This window comes from Oncorhynchus clarkii, chromosome 20 (genome assembly GCF_045791955.1).
Source record: "Oncorhynchus clarkii lewisi isolate Uvic-CL-2024 chromosome 20, UVic_Ocla_1.0, whole genome shotgun sequence".
Lineage (NCBI taxonomy): Eukaryota > Metazoa > Chordata > Actinopteri > Salmoniformes > Salmonidae > Oncorhynchus > Oncorhynchus clarkii.
The window spans coordinates 45589960-45616711 of record NC_092166.1 but is presented as its reverse complement, the minus strand read 5'-3'; the positions used below and the strand labels follow the sequence as shown (position 1 = coordinate 45616711).

The following is a 26752-nucleotide window of genomic DNA, read 5'->3' as shown; positions in this document are numbered from 1 at the left end:
GGCTCAGTTGCGTTGGGAGATGATAGTAGGTACTAGTAGCTTTGCTCTACAGTAGGCGCTATACGGCACACGCTCAGGACCTCTGCTTGTGTGTGACAGCGTCACCTGAATTATTGTTTTACACTAATTCTGAGACTGAAATTTGCGGACCAGTTTAAAACATGGTTGCCATCATTTCAAACCGGTGCAAAGCTGTGAAGACCACCATCTAGTGGCGAGTGACAAATGAGGTGCCGCCGATAAGGCTCTGGGAAGGGACCCAGAGTGTGTGTGCATGTGCGTGCGTGCGCCTTGGCAAAGGGATGCAACTCCCACTGGATAAGACTGCTCAGACAGGGAGGGCCGCCAAACTGATTCCCCAAAACAGGTACGAAGAGGTGGTTGGTTAAAAGCAAAAATCATTGTTTGTTTGACCTCTGCTGCTGGTGTGTGGTTGTTGCCTGTTGTTTGTTGTTTACCACGTAAATGTCGGAGAAACACAAGTCCTGCCAAAACCCTCCCCCGCTCCAGAAAAACAGCCATTCCTTCCCAAGTCGCCACGCCACTCACACTTCCTGGTCCTCGAAGACCTCCAGGAAGAGCGGGGGGAAAAGTTCAGTTGGGCACTCCACCTTCATGTGGAGGAAGCGGCTGGCGTGGCACGCCCCGATCATACGCAGGTCCGTCACCTTCATCAGCAGCTTGGGCCAGAAGTGGGGAATGTTGTGTTTGCGGTAGTTGATGTAGTGTTCAAACGCCAGCAGGTAGGTCTCCTGGCACTTCTCGATCTTGTCACTGCTCGTGAGGCCCGAGCGGTCTGTGACCGAGGAAGAGGGTGAGAGGGAGAGAGGGAGGAGAAAAAAATGTGTGTCAGTAAACAGAGAGGCTAGGTGAAATTTTACCCTATCATGGGGAAAGGAGGACAAACGAAAACAAATGTTTGTTTGTTACATACATACATTTGATATACTACCTTCATTGTACTTTTATATACAACATGATTGGACTCCCAATCAAGGCCGGATTGTGATACAGCCTGGATTCGAACCAGGGACTGTAGTGACGTCTCTTGCACTGAGATGCAGTGCCTTATACCATAGATGCCACCTTTCCAACACGTCAGTTTGTCAAATTTCTGCCCTGCTAGAGCTGCCCCGGTCAACTGTAAGTGCTGTTATTGTGAAGTGGAAATGTCTAGGAGCAACAACGGCTCAGCCGCAAAGTGGTAATCCACACAAGCTCACAGAACAGGACCACTGAGTGCTGAAGCACGTAGAGCATAAAAATGGTCTATTCTCAGTTTCAACACTCACTCCCGAGTTTCAAATTGCCTTTGGAAGCAACGTCAGCACAATAACTGTTCGTCGGGAGCTTATTGAAATGGGTTTCCATTGCAGCCGCACACAAGCCTAAGATGTGCAATGCCAAGCGTCGCCTGGAGTGGTGTAAAGTTTGCCGCCATTGGACTAGAGCAGTGGAAATGCGTTCTCTGGAGTGATGAATCACGCTTCACTATCTGGCAGTCCGACAGAAGAATCTGGGTTTGGCGGATGCCAAGAACCCGAATGAATAGTGCTAACTGTAAAGTTTGGTGGAGGAGGAATAATGATCTGGGGCTGTTTTTCATGGTTTGGGCTAAGCCCCTTAGTTCCAGTGAAGGGAAATCTTAACGCTACAGCATACAATGACATTCTAGACGATTCAGTGCTTCCAATTTTGTGGCAACAGTTTGTTGAAGGCCATTTCCTTTTTCAGCATGACAATGCCTCCGTAGAAATGGTTGGTCATGATCGGTGTGGAAGAATTTGACTGGCTTGCACAGAACCCTGACCTCAACCCCATCGAATACCTTTGGGATGAATTGGAACGCCAACTGCAAGCCAGGCCCAATAGCCCAACATCAGTGTCCGACCTCACTAATGCTCTTGCGGCTGAATGGAAGCAAGTTCCCGCAGCAATGTTCCAACGTCTAGGGGAAATCCAGAAGAGTGGAGGCTATTATAGCAGCAAAGGGGGGACCAACTCCATATTAATGCCCATGATTTTAAAATTAGATTTTCGACGAGTAGGTATCAACATACTTTTGGCCACGTAGTGTATATCAATGGATAGATGGACGGCTAGATGTATATACTGAACAAAAATATAAATGCAACAATTTAAAATATTTTATTGAGTTACAGTTCATATAAGGAAATCAGTCAATTTTAAATAAATTAATTCACTAATCTATGGATTTCACAAGGCTTGGCAGGGGCACAACCATTCGGAATGAGTTTTTCCCTACAAAAGGACTTTTACAGACAAATACTTCTCAGACACAGATCTGGGGAAGGGTACCAAAGCATTTCTGCAGCATAGAAGGTTCCCAAGAACACAGTGGCCTCCGTTATTCTTAAATGGAAGAAGTTTGGAAGCACCAAGACTCTTCCTAGAGCTGGCTGCCCGGCCAAACTGAGCAATCAGAGGAGAAGGGCCTTGGTCAGGCAGGTGACCAAGAACCCGATGGTCACTCTGGCAGAGCTCCAGAGTTCCTCTGTGGGATGGGAGAACATTCCAGAAGGACAACCGTCTCTGCGGCACTCCACCAAGCAGGCCTTTATGGTAGAGTGCCAGACGGAAGAAACTCCTCACTAAAAGGCACTGCTTGGAGTTTGCCAAAAGGCACCTAAGGACTCTCAGACCACAAGAAACAAGATTCTCTGGTCTGATGAAACCAAGATTGAACTCATTGACCTAAATGCCAAGCATCACAACTGGAGGAAACCTGACAACATCCCTGCGATGGCAGCACCATGCTGGGGGATGTATTTCAGCAGCATGGACTGGGAGACTAGTCAGGATCGAGGGAAAGATGAACCGTGCAAAGTACAGAGAGCTCCTTGATGAAAACCTGCCCCGGTGCGCTACTGTGCAAGAGGACAAGTACATTGGTGTCTAGTTTGAGAAACAGACGCCTCACAAGTCCTCAAATGGCAAATTGAGACTGGTGTTTTGCGGGTACTATTTAATGAAGCTGCCAGCTGAGGTGTCTGTTTCTCAAACTAGACACTCTAATGTACTTGTCCTCTTGCTCAGTGGTGCACCGGGGCCTCCCACTCCTCTTTCTATTCTGGTTAGAGCCAGTTTGCGCTGTTCTCGTTGTACGAGATCTTCAGTTTCTTGTCAATGTCTCGCATGGAATAGCCTTCATTTCTCTTCCACTTGCCTCCTCCATTTTTGCAGCAATAATGCAATCGGTTGGTTGTGATTTTGGATTGAGCAAACGTTCCCATATATTTTCAATATCTGCATGTGTGACAACTCCACCAATCCTATTCATAATATCATTAATAAATATAATACCATAAAAAAAAAACGGTGTATTTGAATTTAACCATAATATTTGTTCTGTATTTTCTGGAAGATAAAATAGAAATTTGAACCAGCTTTGTACAGCTTGTTTAAGAAAGGGCGATACTTTGAACAAAGTTTCATTTTCATATAATCAAAATTGAGAAGTTGCAATCTGTATAAAGGCAAAAAAAAGGCTTTTTTTTTTATTTTTGAACAAAGGACTCATCTTTCTTAGTAATCTACTGGAGAACCAGTTCGGGTTTAAGCATATCTTGAGTGAGTGAAGCTTTTAGTGAGAGGTGTAATATGTTATAATTTCAGCCCCCACAAAGTCATAGTCATTATTTAAATAAGCATGTTTAATTTTGTCTGGCTTAGTGTTCCAAATAAAGTGTCATTTTTTTCTCCCTCATATGATTTTAAAAAACTAGTTGTCTGGAGTAGGCAGAGCCTTACGTAAGTAAGTCAACTGTGATAGGACTAAAGAGTTAATCAATGTGAGTTTTCCATAAATAGACAGGTATTTACCTATCCATGGTTGCAGAATCTTGCCTATTTTTGCTAACTTTCTTTTGAAATTGGTTGTGGTAAGTTCATTTCTATCTTTAGGGATATGAATACCAATAATGTCTACGTCACCATCAGACCATTTTATTGGTAAACTACAAGATAATGTAAAAATGGTCTTTTTAACGATCCAATATGTAATATGGTACACTTTTCACAATTGGGTTTTAGCCGAGTTACCTTCATCTAATAGTACAGCATCTTTGACTTATTCTTACGTTATAGTTCGTTCAGAGCCACACAAAGTGCCTAGGTGGTAGGGGATGGATTTGGAACGCGTCCTGAATCCTCTCTGACCTGAATGACCTCAATTGACCTCTGTCCACTGACCCTTGACCCGGTCCTCACCTGAGCTCATGAGCAGCACAGCCTGCAGCAGCGCCACCTCCGTGTCGTCCAGATTGAACTGCGCCAGGCTCTTGCCCAGGTCGAAGATGGCGTCCGACACCACGCCCAAGCCGCCGTTCTTCAGCTGCTCCCGCTTGACCGCCATCTCGCCGCTCAGGGTCAGCGTCTCGCTCTCTGCGTCATAGCGCACGGCAGCGCGCAGCGACATGATCTCCATACAGCAGCCTTTTAATAGGATGATCTGGTCCTCACAAGGCAGCTAGAGGGAGGAGGGAAAAGGAGGAGAGTAATAGTAAGAGTTTATTGGTTGCTCGCCGTCATAGACTGAATTTAGATCAATAGACCAATTTACAATCAGACTTTTATCAAATAGTAAGATCCTAAAAAAACACCATCATTCTAATACAATCCTATATGGAAAATACAATACAATAATTCTACAACAACCAATATTCGGAGTGGCAGGTTTAAAAACAACAACAGTTCTAATTTTGAGTTCTTTGGTAGACTTCTCAAAAGCCACTGGGCTATGTGGTGTGTGTGTGCATTGATCAGTTTGGTGAAGATAGGAAAGATCTGCTAGCATCCTGTTTGTGCTATTGGAGTTTTCAGGCCGAGGAAGGGAGGGCGAGAGAGACTGTTACTGAATGTAAACAAAGTGAACTTTAAAGGCACTCTTTCATCCTTCGATTGGAATTTCAAAGTATAGTTACATAAGCCTACATACTTCCCAAATGTAGTGCTGTAGGCTTTGTGTGTAGAGTTCCAAGTCTGTATATAACATTCTGTTATATCAGCTGCACTCTATGACTGAATCCCTAAATCCCCCCCCCATTCCCCTCGGCCCTCTATTTGCGCGAGTCTCAGCCATATGCACAAGTGTCAAATACTCCAGCTATCCAAGTCATAAACAGTTCTCTCTGCTACCGCACGGCAAGTGATACCGATAAGTCTGGAACCAACAGGACCCTGAACAGCTTCTACCCCCAAGCCAAAAGACTGCTAAATAGTTAACCAAATAGCTACCCGGACTATCTGCATTGACCCTTTTTGCGCTAACTCTGTTGACTCATCACATACGCTTCTGCCACTGCTTATTATCTATCCTAGGCTTGAGGCCCTGGGTCTGAACCCCGCCCTGTGCAATTGGGTCCTGGACTTCCTGACGGGCCGCCCCCAGGTGGTGAAGGTAGGAAACAACATCTCCACTTTGCTCAGCACTTGTTGGCTGCTGATCCTGCTAATGACTATAGTAATCATACTGTCATTAGTAGCAACAACACTGCAGCAACGACAGAATCTATACCTAATTAAGTCAACACCAAACACAATGCAGGCTCATTATTGAGGAAAGACTCAGGTCAACAGGCTTCAATTCAAACACACAAACAAAGACACAAGGCAGTATTAAGAACTGATAGAAGGAAGACCGACACATCCCGACACACACACACACCCCACTGCATAAACACACACATGTAGGGCCTTACCCCCGAGAACATGGGAAGTTTTTTGGCAAAGTCGACGACGCGGGTGATGGCAGGGGTGATAATCTTGGTGAACTCACTGAAGGCCTCCAGGTCCACCTTGTCTCCGTCTGACGTGGGGGCCACGGGAGACTGACCTATGTCCTCTGGCTAGGGGACAGGACAGGGGACACATGGACACAACACATGTCAACAGATAGCCAGCAGCTGCGGTCAGGAACACGGTCAAGAGACTTGAGTTAAGTCCTTTGTTATTCCATGAGAGTTAATTCACTTGTTCGCTGGTAAGATGACACATTTAAGCACATCCGACAAAAGTACGGAATTAGACATAGTAGATACATTACAATGACTGAATTGTTTAAAAAAATAAATTAAGTAAGGGTTGACATCATTGAGGAAGATCAGACCATGTGTAGTAAACAACTCCTCAGTGTGCAAAAAGAGAATACACAGAGAGAGATGCATAGCACATGGTCAAATTCGGTATCAGCGGTTGATTTACATGCACGACTAGCAGATGGGATTCTATGGACCTATGGACTTGGGCTCCCGAGTGGCGCAGCGGTCTAAGGCACTGCATCTCAGTGCTTGAGGCAGCACTACAGACACTCTGGTTCGAATCCAGGCTGTATCACAACCGGCCGTGATTGGGAGTCACTTTGGCCCAGCGTTGTCCGGGTTTGGCCGGTGTAGGCCGTTCATTGTAAATAAGAATTTGTTCTTAACTGCCTAGTTAAATAAATAAAAGGCACATCAGAATCAAACTCTTAATGTTGGTCTAGCCAATGTCATTGGGAGTTGAGAAAGGGCTGAAAAGTAACATAACAAAAGGCATTATAGGTGGGATGGGCTGAGGGAAACTGAGGGTTGGGATGTGGAACTGGAGACAAGTGGGAGTGGAGTTGCCTGGCGGGGAGTAGAATGACGGTCAAAGATGAACGTTTTTAAGAAAGTATGTTTGAATGACACTGAGGGTTGACACTGCACTGTTACATCCCATGCCTGTTTGCCTGAGGCAGGTGCTTGCATACACACACACACTCGCTTTAAAACGCACACGCACACATACACACATGTCAAGAGTGTCACATGCACTCAAATGCATGTAGTTGGCCTTGCTGATGAGTTTTTTGCTGTCCTTGATGCCTTTTGTTTTTGCATTGTTTTCCTTTTTTTCTCTTTTGTTCATTTTGTTGTCACATTGGGTGGGTGGTTGTTTTGGTTGGGTTTCGAGGGGGACAGCGACTTGGGGGGGGGGGGGGGCAGTGGAGATGGGGAGGGAGTGGCGGGGGAGGTTTTTCGACTGTGGGGGGGTACAGCTCTATGGGAACTGTCGGGGGGGGGGGTCTTGGATGGTCTTGGTCTAGGAGGGAGATGCAGTGGACTGGACCTTCATTTCATTTACCTTTATTTAACTAGGCAAGTCAGTTAAGAACAAATTCAATGACGGCCTAGGAACAGTGGGTTAACTGCCTTGTTCAGGGGCAGAACGGCAGATTTTTACCTCGTCAGCTCGGGGATTCGATCTTGCAACCTTTCGGTTACTAGGCCAACGCTCTAACCACTAGGCTACCCCATGTTGTCCGGACTAGCCCTGTCAGGATACCCTGTGGTAGTACTGGTAGGCCTATTGATCTGATGTGCTATTCATGGGCCAGGTGGCTCTGGGCACACAGTGGCAGGAGGTTGTAGCTAGGGATTAGGCCTAGCAGGTGCTGAGCTATGAGCTGGGCACTTCACTCACTCACAGCATGGCTGACACTAAGCCTTGGCAAGAAGCAGGGTGCTTTATTAGCAACCTGCCCCATGAACGGGTGATCTACCTGGGAGGAAGATGAGAGGAAATGGGGGTGATCCTGGTGGGGGTTTCCGAGGCTCACTGTGAATGGCAGGTGTGGTAAGAATTGCAAGGAAACTGTGTTCAACAAGTGGTGTGTTATGAGGAGGAGGAAATGGTACGTGTGGTTTGAACACACAAAAACATACACACACACTTCCATATTTTCTCACACTTTCTGTTTTTCTGTCAGGAATTTTAATTGTCTGTATTGTCTACTTGTTGAATGTTTGAAGTCTTGATTCGTGGTTGTTTGTAATGTCTTGTTAATTGGTGTTGGACCCCAGAAAGATTCGCTAGCTTTATGGCGTCAGCTAATGGGGCTCACTCACTCACTCTCACACACACATGATACAATACCGCTCTCATATACCCACATGTGCACACCAGTGTAAGGCCCCAATTCACCCAGAACGGCTCTAAATAGAGAGAATCATCCATACCACAGAATGTTCACCCGCAAAGCCACATTCAATTTGCCCTAACCATTATGAGGTGTGTGAAAGTACTGACAACCCAAAATCAAACTTTGGATTTGAGAAAGCTGCAACTTATACCAGCCAATATGGAAAATAACGCCTTTCAACTGGTGCCAGAAGAAACCAATGAATTCCTTTTAAAACTTCTATAAATAACTTAACCCATGTTACTTTTAAAACATATAGAAACCTTATTGTATAGCCTAGACTAGAGACCTTATAGACAATTTAGGCTTGTACTCGTGTGCGTGACAGGGGCTGTAGCAATGATTTTACTGTGGGGAGTTGTAAGTAAATGCTGATTGCCAGTCGAGATGATGGACGGCACTCAACGTAAATGCTAATGGGACTATTTAGTGTAATTATTAAGTGCAGAAGCCCAATTTATCACAAATGAGCCTAAAATTGACAGCCAGCCAGCAAAACTGAGAACCAAACAAACACTTAGGGAACCAGCCAGCCAGTCAATCAGAAGCTGGCAACATTATCAGCCCTAGTGGGGGCGAGGTGAACGTTGGTCGTCCTTGAAGGCTCTAGAAAAGTCATAGGTCAGAGTTTGGTGCCCCCGCTGGCATTGAATGTAATAAAGGCTTATACATACAGGCGAGGTCAAAGTGATTTGCAATAGACAAATTTAATCCATTCAGAAAGTATTCATACCACTTGACTTTTCCACATTTTGTAGTGTTACAGCCTGAATTTAAAATGGATGAAATTTAGATTTTTTTCCCACTGGCTTACACACAATACCCCATAATGTCAAAGTGGAATTATGTTTTAGAATTTTTTACTAATTAATAAAAAATGACCTTTTATGATGGCAAGTCTAAATAAGTTCAGGAGTAAACTTTGCTTAACAAGTCACATTGAATATCCCTTTGAGCATGGTGACGTTATTAATTACACTTGGGATGATGTATCAATAGACAACAAAAAAAAAAAGTCACTACAAATATAAAGACGTCCTTCTTAACTCAGTTGCCGGTGAGGAAGGAAATTGCTCAGGGATTTCACCATGAGGCCAATGGTGACTATAAAACAGTTTAATGGCTGTGATAGAAGAAAACTGAGGATGAATGAACAACTTTCAAGTTAATCCACCATACTAACCTAATTGACAGAGTGAAAAGGACACCTGTATAGAATAAAAATATTTCCAAACATGCATCCTGTTTGCAACAAGGCACTACAGTAATACTGCAAAAAAAATATCGCAAAGCAATTAACTTTTTGTCCTGAATGCAAAGTGTTATGTTTGGGGCAAATCCAATACAGCATATTACTGAGTACCACTCTCCATATTTTCAAGCATAGTGGTGGCTGCATCATGTTATGGATATGCTTGTAATTGTTAAGGGCTGGGGAGTTTTTCAGGATAAAAAATAAATGGAATGGAGCTAAGCACAGGCAAAATCCTAGAGGAAAACCAGGTTCAGTCTGCTTTTCACCACTAGGCTACCTGCCGCCCCGAAAGATTCACAACTGTAATCGCTACCAAAGGTGCTTCTACAAAGTATTGACTCAGGGGTGTGAATACTTAGGAGATATTTTTACATTTTATGTTCAATGAGATATTTCTGATGAGATATTTCTTTCTTATTTCTTATGAGATATTTCTACATTTTATGTTCAATGAATTAGCAAACATTTCTAAATGTTTTCTCTTTTGTCATTATGGGGTATTGTGTGTAGATGGGTGAGGGGGGAAAAAGTTACATTTAATCCATTTTGAATTTGGGCTGTAACACAACTAAATGTGGAATAAGAGGTATGAATACTTTCGGAAGGCACCGTAGCAATAGTCCACAGTGATTTGGCATTCTCAACATACAGGCTACAAATATTTCTCTGTGTGTTTCGTGTGTAAGCTCAAATGGACAATGAGCAGTGATGTCCAACGGGCCTTTGAAAAACAAAATACTTATCATAGAATATGGGGACATATGGGGAAACGTTTTCAATCTTTTGTAAAAATCCATTGAGTCTAAGTCATGGAGGAGTTTCCTCCCAAGGTCGAGAGAGAAGGCCCTGCTGTACACTCCAGACGCTAACAAGCTACTTGTAGCTGTGGTCTCATGTCTACAACACTGTTGTAAGTTCATCACCTGGAAGCTTAGCCATATCTGGTCTACCGGTTTATTGAAACTCTACAATCAAGCTGTTGTGACATGTTGAATTTGATTACTGTAACCAATTATTGCAAAGCAGATTATGATGCAAAACCAGGTATAAACAGAGATTAACAAGGAAGTAAGGCTTTGAGAAAATCTACTTTAGATTTGTACTAGAGTTTTGTCCCGGGGGGGCCTGGTCATGTCTGCTTGCTTCAACGCCTGTTATGTCTCTGCTTGTCTTTGTCATTAAAACATCTCATAGTCTGGCAGCCAACCTGTCCTTCATCCTCTTACCAGGAACTTGCGTTTCTGTTTCCAGTGGGAGCCCTGTGCATTGGTGTGGCGGTGGGCCTCGGTCAGCATGCGGATCAGCTCCCACTCTGAGCCGGTGGGCTCCGGCCGGTTCTGCAGAGTCTTCACCATCTCCTCCTTCTTCCTCTTCTCCCGGTTCTCCTCGATCAGACGCCGCTTGGCCACCCGCTTAGAGTCATCCAGGACGACTGAGAGAGAGAAAGGAGGAACAAAAAAGGGAGAGAGAAAATGTATTTCAGTTACATCAAGGAGTCACGACTGAGGGCATCCGTATGACTTGTAAAATGTTTGTAAATGTGTTGGATAAATGACATTGTGCACGACACGGTGTGTGTGCGTGCATGCATGTGAGTGCGAGAGAGACACTCACGGTCCATGGCCATGCCCACTGCGATGCACTTCTTGAAGCGGCACAGCTGGCACTGGTTGCGGGTGATCTTGTCGATGATGCAGCAGCCATCGTACTTACAGGAGTAGGCGGGGTGGAGGTTCTTCTGAATTGTCCGCCGAAAGAAACCCTGGGAGAGAGAGCGAGAGGGTGAAGAAAAACAATGGAGGAACAGAAAGGGAAGAAGGAAGAAAGAAGGAGCCAGAGGGTGTGTGTGTGTGTGTGTGTGTGTGTGTGTGTGTGTGTGTGTGTGTGTGTGTGTGTGCGTGTGTGCGAGAGGATTTGACAGGGGTGGCAGACAGACCATGATGCAGAGTTGAAGTGGGGGAGGAGAGAGACAGAGAGAGAGTCAGTCAGAGTCCCTTGGACTAGAGTGAGGATGACAGAACTGACATAGATATGACATACTGTAAATATTGAGGAAGCTGTCACGCTGTGTGTGTGTGTGTGTGTGTGTGTGTGTGTGTGTGTGTGTGTGTGTGCATTAAATTCAGGCAAAAAAACACCTGCCCCGAATTTAATGCATGTGAATATCCTTATTTATGTATGGTTGATGTTGGGATGAACCCTTCCCCCATCTGATCTTTGTTTTTCCTGGCCTTGTCCTAACCTAAACAGTGCAGTCTCCATTCAAAAGTTGTGCTCTGTAGCGTGTGCATGTGGCCCTGTGTGTCTCACCTTGCAGCCCTCACAGGTGATGCAACGGTAGTGGTAGCCAGTGGCCTTGTCTCCACACACCACGCACGGTTCATCCTTCTCCAGGTAGCTGGGGATGTACCCTGCAGCACACAGAGAGAGGTGGAGAAGGAGAGTGGGATGAGAAGGAGTGAGTATGAGGATAAGACCTGAAGTTCACACTATTGCCACACAGTACTGATGCTTTAAAGATAGTCAGTACTACGGACCTCAGAGGTTTCAAGATAGGCGTAATAGATACAGGTAATTGCCAAAATAACGGAAACCCTTGAGTAAATGAGGGCTACAAAGTGCTTCCACACAGGTGTGGTTCCTGAGTTAATTAAGCAATCAACAACCCGTCATGTTTAAGGTCATGTATAAAAAAGCCCTGCTGCCCATTATTTTGGCTACCATGGCTAGAAGAAGAGATCTCAGCGACTTTGAAAGAAGGGTCTTAAAAGGGCATAGGGGGGTTAAAGGGCGCGTGTGTGTATGTGTCAGTCACCAGATCTTAACCCAATTGAACACCGCGTTTTCCACCGACATCAAAGTTGAGGAGAGATTGACTACATCACTATTGGTCTTTGTGCGAAGTATTGATCTGTTGCAGGTACCAAGCAGTTGGCACACAGTTAGGACACTCATCAGTACAAGACATGCAACCAGAGGTCTCTTCACAGTCCCCAGGTCCAGAACAGAGGCTGGGAAACGCACAGTATTAGATAGAGCCATGGCTACATGGAACTCTGTGCCCCCGTAGGTAACTCAAGCTAGCAATAAAGAAAACCCGATAAAAGAACACCTTACTGCACAAAGGGGACTGTGAAGTGACAGCCATTTTATATATATTGTATTGTAATTGGCACTGTATTATGAATTAGACCTAGATATTGTGTGTATGTACTCTGTGTGACGTTTTAAATTGATGTAGTTCAGTCCTTGACTAATAACGTTCTGTACTATGTCATGTTTCATGTGGACCCCAGGAAGAGTAGCTGATGCTTTTACAGAGGCTAATGGGGATCCTAATCAATACCCAAAATAACAAACAAACAAAAAAACAAGAATGGTGTCGCATCGAGTTCCAGACACTTCTAGAATATACGCCAAGGTGCATTGAAGCTGTTCTTTGTGGGCAGAACTGAAAACGCGTGTGCGAGCAAGGAGGCCTACAAACCTGACTCAGTTACACCAGCTCTGTCAGGAGGAATGGGCCGAAATTCACCCAACTTATTGTGATAAGCTTGTGGAAGGCTGCCCAAAACGTTTGACCCAAGTTAAACAATTTAAAGGCAATGCTACCAAATACTAATTGAGAATGTAAACTTCTGACCCACTGGGAATTTGATGAAAGAAATAAAAGCTGAAATAAATCACTCTCTACTATTATTCTGACATTTCCCTTTCTTAAAATAAAGTGGTGATCCTAACTGACCTAAGACGGAATTTTTACTATGATTAAATGTCAGGAATTGTGAAAAACTAAGTTTAAAAGTATTTGGCTAAGGTGTGTAAACTTCCGACTTCAACTGTATTTGTGAGTAGAGTTCAGTGTGTGTGCATAGCGTCAGTGCAACAGAGTTTGTGCAAAAAAAGGAGAAATGAAGGAAGTCCGGGTAGCCACTTGATTAGCTAATTTAGCGGTCTTGTTTAGAAGTCTTATGGTTTGGCGGTAGAAGCTGTTCAGGGTTCTGTTGGTTCCATAATTACTGTGCGGTAGCAGAGAGAACAGTCTGTGGCTTGGGTGGCTGGAGTCTTTGAAAAATTGTTGGTTCTTCCTCTGACACTGCCTGGTATAGAGGTCTTGGATGGCAGGGAGCTCGGCCCCAGTGATGCACTGGGCCGCCCGCAATACTCTCTGTAGCGTCTTGTGGTCGGATGCCGAGCAGTTGCCATACCAATCAAGCTGTGGTGCAGCCAGTCAAGATGCTCTTGATGATGCAGCTGTAGACCTTTCTGAGGATCTGAGGGCCCATGCCAAATCTTTTCAGCCTCTTGAGGGGGAAGAGGTGTTGTCGTTCCCTCTTCACGACTGTGTTGGTGTGATTGGACCATTTCAAATCCTTAGCGATGTGGACACCGAGGAACTTGAAGCTCTCGACCCACTCCACTACAGCCCCAATGATGTGAATGAGGGTGTGCTCGGCCCTCTGTTTCCTGTCGTCCACGATCAGCTCCTATGTCTTACTGATGTTGAGGGAGAGGTTGTTGTCCTAGCACCACACGGCCAGGTCTCTGACAACTTCCCTATAGCCTGTCTCGTCGACATCAGTGATCAGGCTGACCACTGTTGTGTCATGTGTGGTTACACATTCTTGGGTGAACAGGGAGTACAGGAGGTGTGAGTAGCAGTGGGTTGAGTAACACTATGTTGGTGTTTCCTTTATTATGCCAGTTACCTGTATCACCAAATATACTAAATGACCAAAGGTATGTGGACATCTGCTCGTCAAACATCTCATTCCAAAATCACGGGCATTCATTTGGAGTTGCCCCCCCCCCCCCTTTGCTGCTATAACAGCTCAATTTTATACACCTATTAGCAACGGGAGTGGCTGATATATCCTAATCCACTAATCTGAAGGTGTGTGTGTGTGTGTGTGTGTGTGTGTGTGTGTGTGTGTGTGTGTGTGTGTGTGTGTGTGTGTGTGTGTGTGTGTGTGTGTGTGTGTGTGTGTGTGTATATATATATATATAGATAGATGTGTGTGTGTGTGTGTGTGTGTGTGTGTGTGTGTGTGTGTATGTATGTATGTATATATATATATATATATATATATATATATATATATATATATAGATAGATGTGTGTGTGTGTGTGTATGTGTGTGTATATATATATATATATATATAAGTACAAACCAGGGTTGAGGTCAATTCCAGACACTTCAGGAAGTACATGTACAGTGGGGCAAAAAAAATATTTAGTCAGCCACCAATTGTGCAAGTTCTCCCACTTAAAAAGATGAGAGTGGCCTGTAATTTTCATCATAGGTACACTTCAACTATGACAGACAAAATGAGAAAGAAAAAAAATCCAGAAAATCACATTGTAGGATTTTTTATGAATTTATTTGCAAATTATGGTGGAAAATAAGTATTTGGTCACCTACAAACAAGCAAGAGGTCAAAATGGTCAAAATGATCACAAGAACGGTGAGCAAAAATCCCAGAACCACACGGGGGGACCTAGTGAATGACCTGCAGAGAGCTGGGTAACAAAGCCGACCATCAGTAACACACTACGCCGCCAGGGACTCAAATCCTGCAGTGCCAGACGTGTCCCCCTGCTTAAGCCAGTACATGTCCAGGCCCGTCTGAAGTGTGCTAGAGAGCATTTGGATGATCCAGAAAAAGATTGGGAGAATGTCATATGGTCAGATGATACCAAAATATAACTTTTTGGTAAAAACTCAACTCGTCGTGTTTGGAGGACAAAGAATGCTGAGTTGCATCCAAAGAACACCATACCTACTGTGAAGCATGGGGGTGGAAACATCATGCTTTGGGGCTGTTTTTCTGCAAAGGGACCAGGACGACTGATCCGTGTAAAGGAAAGAATGAATGGGGCCATGTATTGTGAGATTTTGAGTGAAAACTTCCTTCCATCAGCAAGGGCATTGAAGATGAAACGTGGCTGGGTCTTTCAGCATGACAATGATCCCAAACACACTGCCCGGGCAACGAAGGAGTGGCTTTGTAAGAAGTATTTCAAGGTCCTGGAGTGGCCTAGCCAGTCTCCAGATCTCAACCCCATAGAACATCTTTGGAGGGAGTTGAAAGTCTGTGTTGCCCAGCAACAGCCCCAAAACATCACTGCTCTAGAGGAGATCTGCATGGAGGAATGGGCCAAAATACCAGCAACAGTGTGTGAAAACCTTGTGAAGACTTACAGAAAACGTTTGACCTCTGTCATTGCCAACAAAGGGTATATAACAAAGTATTGAGATAAACTTTTGTTATTGACCAAATACTTATTTTCCACCATAATTGGCAAATAAATTCATAAAAAATCCTACAATGTGATTTTCTGTATTTTTTTTCTCATTTTGTCTGTCATAGTTGAAGTGTACCTATGATGAAAATTACAGGCCTCTCTCATCTTTTTAAGTGGGAGAACTTGCACAATTGGTGGCTGACTAAATACTTTTTTGCCCCACTGTGTGTGCTTGTGTGTGTGTGTGTTTGTGTGTGTGTGTGTGTGTGTGTGTGTGTGTGTGTGTGTGTGTGTGTGTGTGTGTGTGTGTGTGTGTGTGTGTGTGTGTGTGTGTGTGCGCATATAGATAGATAGATGTGTATGTGTTTGTGTATATATATATATATATATATATATATATATATATATATATATATATATAAAGTACAAACCAGGGTTGAGGTCAATTCCAGACACTTCAGTAAGTACACTGAAATGCACTGGACAGGGAGAAGGCAGGGTAAGGCATGGTAGGGATGCCCAGTCTCAGTCTCAGGCTGATCCCAAGCCAGTCTGTGTGGTTTTTCTTAGGAACCTGAGCCCAAACTCAATAGTGCTGCAGCAGCCCACGCCCACTACTATAGTTGCCCCTACTCCAATATCTCAATTGAAGTACTGTCCCATCTATTCAAATTCCATTTCAATATGCTCCGACCCAAAAGGCTGTATGTAACTGAACTGTACTCTCTGACCCAGTCTGTCCGTATCCATTAATTTCTGTTTAGAAAAGAAAAGTCACATTTAAATCAATTTTCACCGAATACAAAATGGAAGGGGCAATGCTTTCTTCATAGAAAAATACTACACTTAATCTAGATACATTTAGATGAAATAAAGCCTTTCAAAATAAATGTAAGGTAAAATGACATGCTGTTTATTTTAGACAACAGCTAAACCTTGACTCAGTTTTGGTAACGAACCACTTCTCGCATAATTGTTTTTAAGAAACCCATTTCCTTCATGGGTTATTCAGACAAAAAATGTTGAGGGTGCCATGCCATGTGTCAAACAGGGAGTACAGGAGGGGGCTAAGCACACACCCCTGGGGGGCCCCCGTATTGAGGGTTAACGTGGCGGAGCTGTTGTTGCCTACTTTTACCACCTGGAGTCGGCCCGTCAGGAAGTCCATGATCCAGTCGCAGAGGGGAGTGTTCAGTCCCAGGGTCCCGAGCTTGGAGGGCACTTTGGTGTTGAATGCTGAGCTGTAGTCAATGAACAGAATCTTCACGTAGGTATTCCTCTTTTCTAGGTGGGAGCGTGGAGTGCAATTGAGATCTGTTGGGGCGGTATGCAAATTGGAGTGGGTTCAGGGTGTCCAGGATGATGGAGTTGATGTGTGCCATAACCAGCCTTTCAAAGCACTTCATTATCACAGATGTGTGCTACAGAGTGGTGGTCATTGTGGCAGGATGACTTAAGAGTTTTTGGGAACAGGAATGATGGTAGTCAGTTTGAAACATTTGGGGATTACAGACTGGGCGAAGGAGAGGTTAAAAATGTCTGTGAAGATGCCTGCCAGTTGGTCTGGCATACTCTGAGGACACTCCCTGGAATAGTGTCTAGCCAATCAGCCTTACGAGTCTTTACCCATTAAAAAAACGTACGTCAGCCTCGGAGAGAGAGATCACCCGGTCCTCCGGATTAGCGGGGTCCCTCATTCAGGGCTCTGTCTTGTTTTTTTGTTAATGCACACATACAAGGCATTGAGTTCATCTGGTAGAGAGGCATCGTTGGGCAGATCAGGCTTCCTTTGTAGTCTGTAATGTACTGTAGCCCCTGCCACATGCGTCAAGCTTAGGCGCCGGTATAATAGGTTTCCACCTTGTTCCAATATTGTCTTTTTTCCTGTTTGACGGCTCTGTGGAGGTCGTAGTCTGACTTTTTGTACATGTTCGTGTCCTCAGCCGTAGCCCTGGGGTTGGATGCGTTTGCTCTGTGAGCGGTAATTCTGTCCTTTAGCTTACTGCGCACCTCAGAGTTAATCCAGGGCTTTTGATTGAGGAAGCAGCGAACCTTCACTGTGGGGACGATGTCTGCGATGCATTTCCTGATGTGGTTAACTCGTCTAAGCTAATCGTCCGGGAAAATATTCCAGTCAGAGCTAGCAAAGCATTCCTGCAGCACAGCCTCGGCTTCGTCTGACCATTTTTCTACGGAGCGCATCATGGGTACTTCCTGTTTGAGCTTCTGTCTGTAAAGAGGAAGCAGGAGTATAGAGCCGTAATCTGATTTGCCAAAGGGGGGGACGAGGGAAGGCCTTGTATGCTTGCTTGTGGATTGAGTAACAGAGGGTTGAGTAACACTATGTTGGTGTTTCTTTTATTTTGGCAGTTACTTGTATCTCCAAATACATATAAAGTATGAAACAGGGTTGGGGTCAAATCCATTTCAATTTCAGACAATTCAGGAAGTACACGGAAATTCCAATTACCTTCAATTATTTTCACGGAGGAAAATTGGGAATTGGGTTTACTTTCTGAATTGATCGGCATTGAAATGGAATTGAGCCCAACCCTGGCATAAGCAGACATACAATAGAACACAGTCAAACAAAAACTCATGATCTTATCCTAAGATCTTGGCCTGAGGACCCCATCACATGAGAGTCAGGATACAAACCACTAGAGGAAACGACAGTGTGACAATGTGTGTTTGTGTGCACTCGCGCATGCATGTGTGTGTCTCTGTGTTCGCCTGAGAGTGAGGAGGTTAACCAATTCGGGTACTGTCAAGTGGACACTTGACAGGGAGAAGGCAGGGTAGGGATGCCCAGTCTCAGTCTCAGGCTGGTCCCAAGCCAGTCTGTGTGATTTTGTTAGAAACCCGAGCCCAAACTCAATAGTGCCGCTGCAGCCCACACCCACTGCTATAGTCACCCCTACTCCAATATCTCAATTGATGTACTGTCCCATCTATTCAAATTCCAATTCGATATGCTCCGACCCAAAAGGCTGTATGTAACTGACCTGTACTCTCTGACCCAGTCTGTCCGTATCCATTCATTTCTGTTTAGAAAAGAAAAGTCACATTTGAATCTATTTTCACCGAATACAAAATGGAAGGGGCAATGCTTTCTTCATAGAAAAATACTACACAAAATCAATTTCAAGCAAAATGACATATTGTTTATTTTAGGCAACCGTTAAACCGCTACTCAGTTTTGGTAACAAACAACTTCTTCCCCCAAAATATTTTTTTAAGAAACCCATTTCCTTCCTTCTGTGCCACGCCATATGCCAATGACATAACTTATAACACTTAGATAATAAGGACCTGCACTATGCCCCACCACCCCTCAAAACCCAGCTCAGACATATTGTCATAGTTTCCCAGCTGAGATGGACCGTGGAGGGTCACATGATTCAGGTCTAGCTGCCAGAGAGCATGCTAGGTTTTGGGGGCCTACAGGCTTCCTCATTGGTCTGTCTGCCCGGGCGTGTTCAGGAGATGACAAACACAGAGGTTTTATGGCATCTCGGCAGAGGCGACGTGTAGCGTCCTGCAAATTCCTCAAAGTTGTTTTCCTTTCTCTTCACCCTCCGCCCCTCAACTTCCAAGCTGTCAGTCAGTGCATTCTGCCGCGTGAAGAACGAGAGCAGAGCGACAGCCTCCCGTTGAAAGAGATCCCTTTCCCCCCCTTCTCTTTGGTGATAAACACAGACTAAAATGTAAAGAAGGTGACAGTGATTTATGAGCTGAGGCTTCTGGGTCTTCCACACAAGCACACACCGTACAACCCAGGTGACAGGTTGGGAACACAATGCAGGTTTGAGGTTTTTTTCCCCCAGAGTTGAAGAGTCTAAGGCTGGAATTCAATCAAACCCACATTGTGAGCATAGTGTTCTTGTGTGCAAATGGCTGTAAATCTACCGTAACTGTACCTACCAGACATGCTCTTCACAGAACATGAACTGTTCTTTCTTTTCCTTTTCGGGCCATCGATCCACCTGTAGAGAAGGAGAGAATAAAAGATAGTTGGAGACGGGGGGAGAGAGAGAGAGAGGACAGAGACATTAGAGTCTACGTACAATAGGACACACAGGAATTCAAAAACACAGGCGGCGTGAAGGACATGTCTTCTCCTGACAGTTCTCCTGCGGGAGTCTTGCAGGACTGTAGCAGTGCTCGCGCTAAGTGTCTGTGGTCGGGAAAATGGCTGCCCTGCCACTTCAATTTACATTAGAGGGGAAGGCAAGAACAACAACAACAACACACACACATACAACAACGCCGAAACACACATACGCGCACACACACACACACACACACACACACACACACACACACAAACGTACACAGTTGGCAACACTCACACGCATACAAAAACACACCTATGCGCACACACACATCTGAACATAGCTCTGCAACAGGAGAATTGAGGAGACTGTGAGCTCCTTAGGTAGCTCTGGAAGCACACAGCCCAGAAGAGAGTGCACTAACAAGTCATGCTGTAGGATCTATCAGATGTCAACACTAGTAGACTTCCAAGGGTCCCACCTCTGCAACCATCCAGACTCTCCTGAGCACTTCAGCATATCTCACCATATTTTATTTATCCTTTATTTATTTAGGAAAGTATTCTTATTTACAATGATGGCCTAGGAACAGTGGGTTAACTGCCTTGTTCAGGGGCAGAATGACAGATTTGTACCTTGTCAGCTCGAGGATTCGATCTATCAACCTTTCAGTTACTGGCCCAACGCTCTAACCACTAGGTTACCTGCCACTCCTTTTAAAAAATGTTTTAATAAAACATAATATAGTTTACTAAAGTGAATTTGGACACTAGTTTGTCTGGTCTAACTCACCCTCTCCGTTCTCAGTAAATAGCGATCTATTGTTGCCAGGGAAATCCTAAGGACTTAAGTGGCTGTTTCATTGACTCCCTAATTGAGCTGAAATGCCAACTGTGTCTGACCCTGTGTGTATGCCTTCTTGTTGCATTACCGACTGAGTTGTTTCCAATTACAGTAATGTCGGTGCCACAGTGAACCAAATCGAGTCTTAGTGTGTTTTCACATATAGTCCCCTTTAACAGAACCGATCACAGTCCTCTTTAAAGTGAACTCTGTGGTTTAAAAAAAATAATTGCAAAATAACTCGGTTGTCTTTGTATTACACTGTCTTTGCCTTGAATGAGGACAACACTTTTGCCAGTTCACTTCACCCATTTTGTGGTTAAAAGATGATATGATAATTGTAATCAAAATATACTATTAACATGTATATATTATTTGTAACAAAATAAATAACAGGATAATAAATGCAGATTCAATAATGCTATAATTAGGAAATGTACACCCAATGTAGGCTACTGCCCCTTTAAGAGCTAGAAATGATGTTGTACCCTAGGTTGTGATTCTCACCACCAAATATGTTGTCTTCTCACACTATTCAAACCCCACTATCGAATAAACCGTTTATGAAGCTCTCGTATATATCACATATTGCAAACAAATAACCTGACTAAAAACTCCACACAAATTTGGGAATTCCTGTGCATACTTGATCACTATCCAAAACAGCACACGTTTCTTTCGGGTGAATCTGCACATCGTTATCTTCTCTCTTTTAGGCACCAATGGACAGTGGTGGGAAAAAAGTACTAAATTGTCATACTTGAGTAAAAGTAAAGATACGTTAGAAAATAACTCAAGTAGAAGTGAAAGTCTCAACGTAAAATACTACTTGAGTAAAGGTCTAAAAGTATTTGGTTTAAAATATACACTACACAAAAATATAAATGCAACATGCAACAATTTATACGATTTAACAGAGTTACAGTTCATACAAGGAAATCAGTCAAGTGAAATAAATCCATTAGGCCATAATCTATGGATTTCACATGGCTGGGAATAAGGATATGCATATGTTGGTCACAGATACCTTAAGAAAAAAAGTACGGGCATAGATTAGAAAACAAGTCAGTGTCAAGGGGGGGGGGGGGGGGGTGGACCATTTGACTCATGCAAGGAGACACATCTCCTTCACATAGAGTTGATCCGGCTGTTGATTGTGGCCTGAGGATTGTTGACATTATCATGTTGAAACATGAGTTGATTGCAGCGGATGAATGGCACGACAATGGCCATCAGGACCTCTATCTCTGCATTCAAATTTCCATCATTAAAATGAAATTGTGACCGTTTTCCTGTCTTGCTAAGTAATCAAAGTGTGACGAGTACTTTTGGGTGTCAGGGAAAATGTTAAAAAAATGACAGAATTTTCTTTAGGAATGTAGTGGAATAAAAGCAAAAGTTTTCAAAAATAGAAATGCTAAAGTACAGATACACAAAGCAACTACTTAAGCGGTACTTTAAAGTATTACGTACTTTACACCGCTGCCAATGTGAGGATGCACAGAAATCCCAAAATTTGTGTGGAGTTTTTAGTCAGGTTATTTGTTTGCAATATGTGATACATACGAGAGCTTCATAAACTGTTTATTCGAAAGTGGGGTTTGAATAGTGTGAGGAGACAACATATTTGGTGAGAATCACAACATAGGGAATAAAATAAATGATAGCTTTTAAAGGAGCAGTAGCCTACATTGGGTGTACAATTTTGAATTACAGCACTATTTAATTGGCAGTTATTCCGCTGTTGTTTATTTTGTTACTATTAACACGTATATATTATTGGTATCATTCGATTACAATTATCATCTCATCTTTTAACGAAATGCAATATATTAGCTTCCAAAATGTAAGTAGACATATCTAGATGTCTGATAACACGTTCTGATTAAATGGCTTGTCCTGTGCTTTGTAAAAACCCAGAGTGTATTGAGTGAATGTAGGAAAAAGATCGTGGTTCCTTTCTAAACATAGCGATATGAATGCAAAGAGGACTCGGGCCACAAAATGGGTGTAGTGAACTGGCAAAAGATTTGAGTCCTCATTGAAAGGCAAGGGCAGTGTGAATAGAAAGAGAGCTCAGTTATTTACCTTTTTTAACGCCAAAGTTCACTTTAAAACTGAGAGCGCCTTAATTCAATAACTACTAGAATGGCCATGACGGTTATTCTGGCCATTTTTTTATAGTTAAATTGTATAAATATTCCATAATACATTGATAAACGAATGCATTTATTATGTTAAAAGATTATGTTAACCTCAGGTTCACGAAATGACTTAATTGATCCAGAAGCGCATAGACTGTAAATACTAAAATAAGATGATAGTGTATTTTCGACTGTAAGACAAGTCTCCCGCACAGCTGGCCCGTTCAGAATACACCTTAACTATATCGAAACTAATTTCACACACATACTAATACGAATACGAATAATAGTAATAGATGTGGCCTAAAGACAAGATTACATTTACAATAGTCAATGATGGGTGACAATAGTATATATTGTCGAATAGAAAACGAAGAGACTTGATGTCCTGCATTGACAAAGAAGCAAGGCGCTTACCAAATAGCGCTACTTCCATATCATCATATAGAGGTCCATGCAGGCCCAGACATTTTGATTGCTATACCATATCTGAAAGTGCAGATGCCAAGGTTTCTAATTAACCTTTTTTTTTGGCCAAAACTCTGTACAATTGCGCGGATGGTCACTGTTTTAAAATATAACTTTTTTTCTAGAATAACCATGTTTCCATGTATTCCTCATGTGAGTAGGCTACTGGTGACAATCAGCAATAGCCATTTGGGATATTCCATTATATTCTTACTGTAAAATATGTGTGTTGACTGTGGTAGGGCAGGGCCTGTGATGTCTGCTAAACGAACACGTTTATTTAATTGGCATGGCGTAGCCATAGCCTTGACAACTAAGCACAGATAAATACAACTCAAAACATGCTACTCTGTTCTTTTTAAATAAATTGCCTTGTTTCATGTTTTTTTAATGACCTTCCTACATTAAATATTCATGGATTCATTTGTGATTGTGTATATTAGTACTAGAAAGGCAGAACGCATCGCAATGACTGAAAACAAATTGAAATGTTTAATTACTCTGCCATTTTTAAAGTCATGTCCCCCTCGTCCTAGACTTTTCCTAAATAAGTCTATATAACATTTGAATGGTTTCCCCGGCCTTTTCCGCTCCTTCTCCGATAGTTGAATGTGCCATGCCGAGTTGAGAATCGATATTTGCCTCGAAACTGAACCAAAACTATACCGAAACAAATTGTCACACATATAACAACAAGATTAAATAAATTAAGTATATTATGATGGGAGAGGGGGAGAACGAATCATAATTATGTAATCACCAATTGTGAAGGAAGAACAGGCCATTCGGGCCATTCTACCATATATTCTAATTATTCCTAAATCTCAAAACAGTGTATCCTATATATCAGTCCACTGAATCCAAGCAGGTCTATTAGTCTAGTAGGCTAATAAAACTTGGAGTAGGCTACACAGTGAGAGCGTGCATAACTTACAATGGCAAGCCCAAAACGAAAAGGACGCACATGCTGCGTTAGCCTTGCTTTCAAGATCTGAATGAAAACAGACTCAGATGGCGGGGAATAAATGGATCATGAGATCTCTGATGATTATTATTCTGATTCGTGGTGAACGGCTTTCCATATCTGGGAAAGGATCCGTATCGGGCAGCAGGTGAGCGAGAGTCGGATAATGTTTCAGATCAGATGGCATGGTTGTATGAGATGACAGGAGGATGGAGAAACTCGCCGCTGGCCTGTTGCTGTGTTTTACAACATGCTCGATTTGGCTGCTATCGACGCACGTGTTGCTCAAGCAGCGGATGAACAACACCCATGAGCAGGAGGGACTTCATCATGAGTCATACTGTATCGTCTACAGTAACATAAACCAATGAACATGTTATGTTCTTTTAAGTATTTACATTTTATATTCTAGTCTTAGCTAAGACCTTCATAAACGCAAACAAATTACATTGTCACGAAGGGGGGTCCAATTAGCCCAGGCTTTTCTAGTTGAATGGATTTATTGGACTGGTGGCTATTGGTGCTCTTCGAGGCCCGGCTTTCTACTAAATATGCAGTCATGGCGCTTTGAGGATGGCATGCTCAGAACGTTTTTGTCTTTTATGAAATTTGTCCGAAAGTACTGCTAGAGTGTAAAATACACCAATTTAGGAGAAGTCAGGGACAGGTGGGTTCAAGGTTTTTATTGAAATGAAGTTATTGAAATTCCAAAATTGAAAACGGTCAGATTGACCGTCTTGGCGGATCTAGTGTTAAAGAGGACTGAGATGGTTATTTTGAAGAGGACGAAATGTAAAAACACCCTTAAATGTTTAATAGAGAAATGGCTAATTGGGGCAATCCATTTTTTTTCAACTTAAATTCAGTACTTGTAATGAAGCGCATGTGATTTGCGACTCTGCAAACCCAAACAGGAATAAAGTGACTTATTTTACAACAGCATGAGGTCATTTGACACTCAACCAAAAAGGGCCACAATAACAAGTAGACACGTTTATAGGGCTGCAATATACATTTATGACTGCTTTCATGCTAGATATGACAGGATGAGAGACCGGTAAAAAGTTTTCAGACACCACCCGCTAAACCCTCTTTTACGCTACTGCTACTCTCTGTTCATCATATATGCATAGTCACTTTAACCAAATCTAGATGTACATACTACCTCAAGTTCAGACCCCTTCACCTTTCAACATTTTCTTACATTGCAGCCTCGTTCTAAAATTAATTAAATATGATTTTTTTCTCATCAATCTACAAAGGAATACCCCATAATGACAAAGAAAAAACGTAAACATTTTTTTTTGTGCAAATATGTTAAAAATATATGTTCCATTGATCATCCTTGAGATGTTTTGACAACTTGATTGGAGTCCACCTGTGGTAACTTCAATTGATTGGACATGATTTGGAAAGACACACACCTCTCTATATAAGGTCCCACAGTTGACAGTGTCAGAGCAAAAACCAAGCCATGAGGTTCAAGGAATTGTCCGTAGAACTCCGAGACAGGATTTGGGGAAGGGTACCAAAACATTTCTGCAGCATTGAATGTCCCTAAGAAAATGGTGGCCTCCATCATTCTTAAATGGAAGAACCACCAAGACTCTTCCTAGAGCTGGCCAACCAGCCAAACTGAGCTGTCGGGGGAGAAGGGCCTTGGTCAGGGAGGTGACAAGAACCAGATGGTCACTCTGACAAAGCTCCAGAGTTTCTCTGTTGAGATGGGAGAACCTTCTAGACGGACAACCATCTCTGCAGCAATCCACCAATCAGGCCTTTATGGTAGAGTAGCCAGACGGAAGCCACTCCTCAGTAAAAGGCACATGACAGCCCGCTTGGAGTTTGACTCTCAGACCATGAGAAACAAGATTCTCTGGTCTGATGATACCAAGATTGAACTATTTGGCCTGAATGCCAAGCGTCACGTCTGGAGGAAACCAGGCACCGCTCATCACCTGGCCAATACCATCCCTACAGTCATGCATGATGGTGGTAGCATCATGCTGTGGGGATGTTTTCAGCAGCAGGGACTGGGAGACTAGACAGGATTAAAGGAAAGATGAACAGAGCAAAGTACAGAGAGATCCTTGATGAAAACCTGCTCCAGAGTGCTCAGGACCTCACACTTGGGAAAAGGTTCACCTTCCAACAGGACAACGACCCTAAGCACACAGCCAAGACAACGCAGCAGTGGCTTCGGGACAAGTCTCTGAATGTCCTTGAGTGGCCCAGCCAGAGGCTGGACTTGAACCTCGATCAAACATCTCTGGAGAGACCTGAAACTAGCTGTGCAGTGACGCTCCCCATCCAACCTGACAGAGCGTGAGAGGATCTGCAGAGAAGAATGGGAGAAACTCCTCAAAAACAGGTGTGCCAAGCTTGTAGCGTCATACCCAAGAAGACTCCAGGCTGTAATAGCTGCCAAATATGCTTCAACAAAGTACTGAGTAAAGGGTCTGAATAATTATGTAAGTGTAATATTTCAGTTATTTATTTTTAATCCATTTGCTAAAATGTCTAAAAAACTGTTTTTACTTTGTCATTATAGGGTATTATGTGTAGATTGATGAGGGGGAAAAAATGAATCCATTTTAGAATAAGGCTGTGAAGTAACAAAACGTGGAAAACTTTCCAAATGCACTGTAAACCCTGGTTTGCTTATGCTATGTACTGGCCATCGAAAGGCTTTGAAGCTACAGGTCGGCCATATTGGCACTCCCAGTAGGAGCAGTCCTCCATAGGACATAATGGAATTCTACAGTATTTCAAGAAAATGTTTCAAGGATAAAATTACATGTATTTAACTACTT

The 26752-nt window shown here is 43.2% G+C and overlaps 1 protein-coding gene across 1 annotated transcript in view; it reads right to left on the bottom strand.

Moving 5' to 3' along the window:
• Positions 1-545: 545 nt before the first annotated feature.
• LOC139376418 (thyroid hormone receptor alpha-B-like) overlaps positions 546-26752 on the bottom strand; it is a 190962-nt gene continuing 164755 nt past the window's right edge. Inside the window, exons 4-11 of the mRNA XM_071118995.1 lie at positions 19390-19451; positions 18471-18509; positions 11529-11629; positions 10833-10980; positions 10445-10650; positions 5721-5867; positions 4231-4489; positions 546-796 (exon numbers count right to left, since the gene is read on the bottom strand). Of these exons, the coding sequence (XP_070975096.1) occupies positions 546-796; positions 4231-4489; positions 5721-5867; positions 10445-10650; positions 10833-10980; positions 11529-11629; positions 18471-18509; positions 19390-19451 (1213 nt within the window). The remainder of the gene's footprint in view (positions 797-4230; positions 4490-5720; positions 5868-10444; positions 10651-10832; positions 10981-11528; positions 11630-18470; positions 18510-19389; positions 19452-26752) is intronic.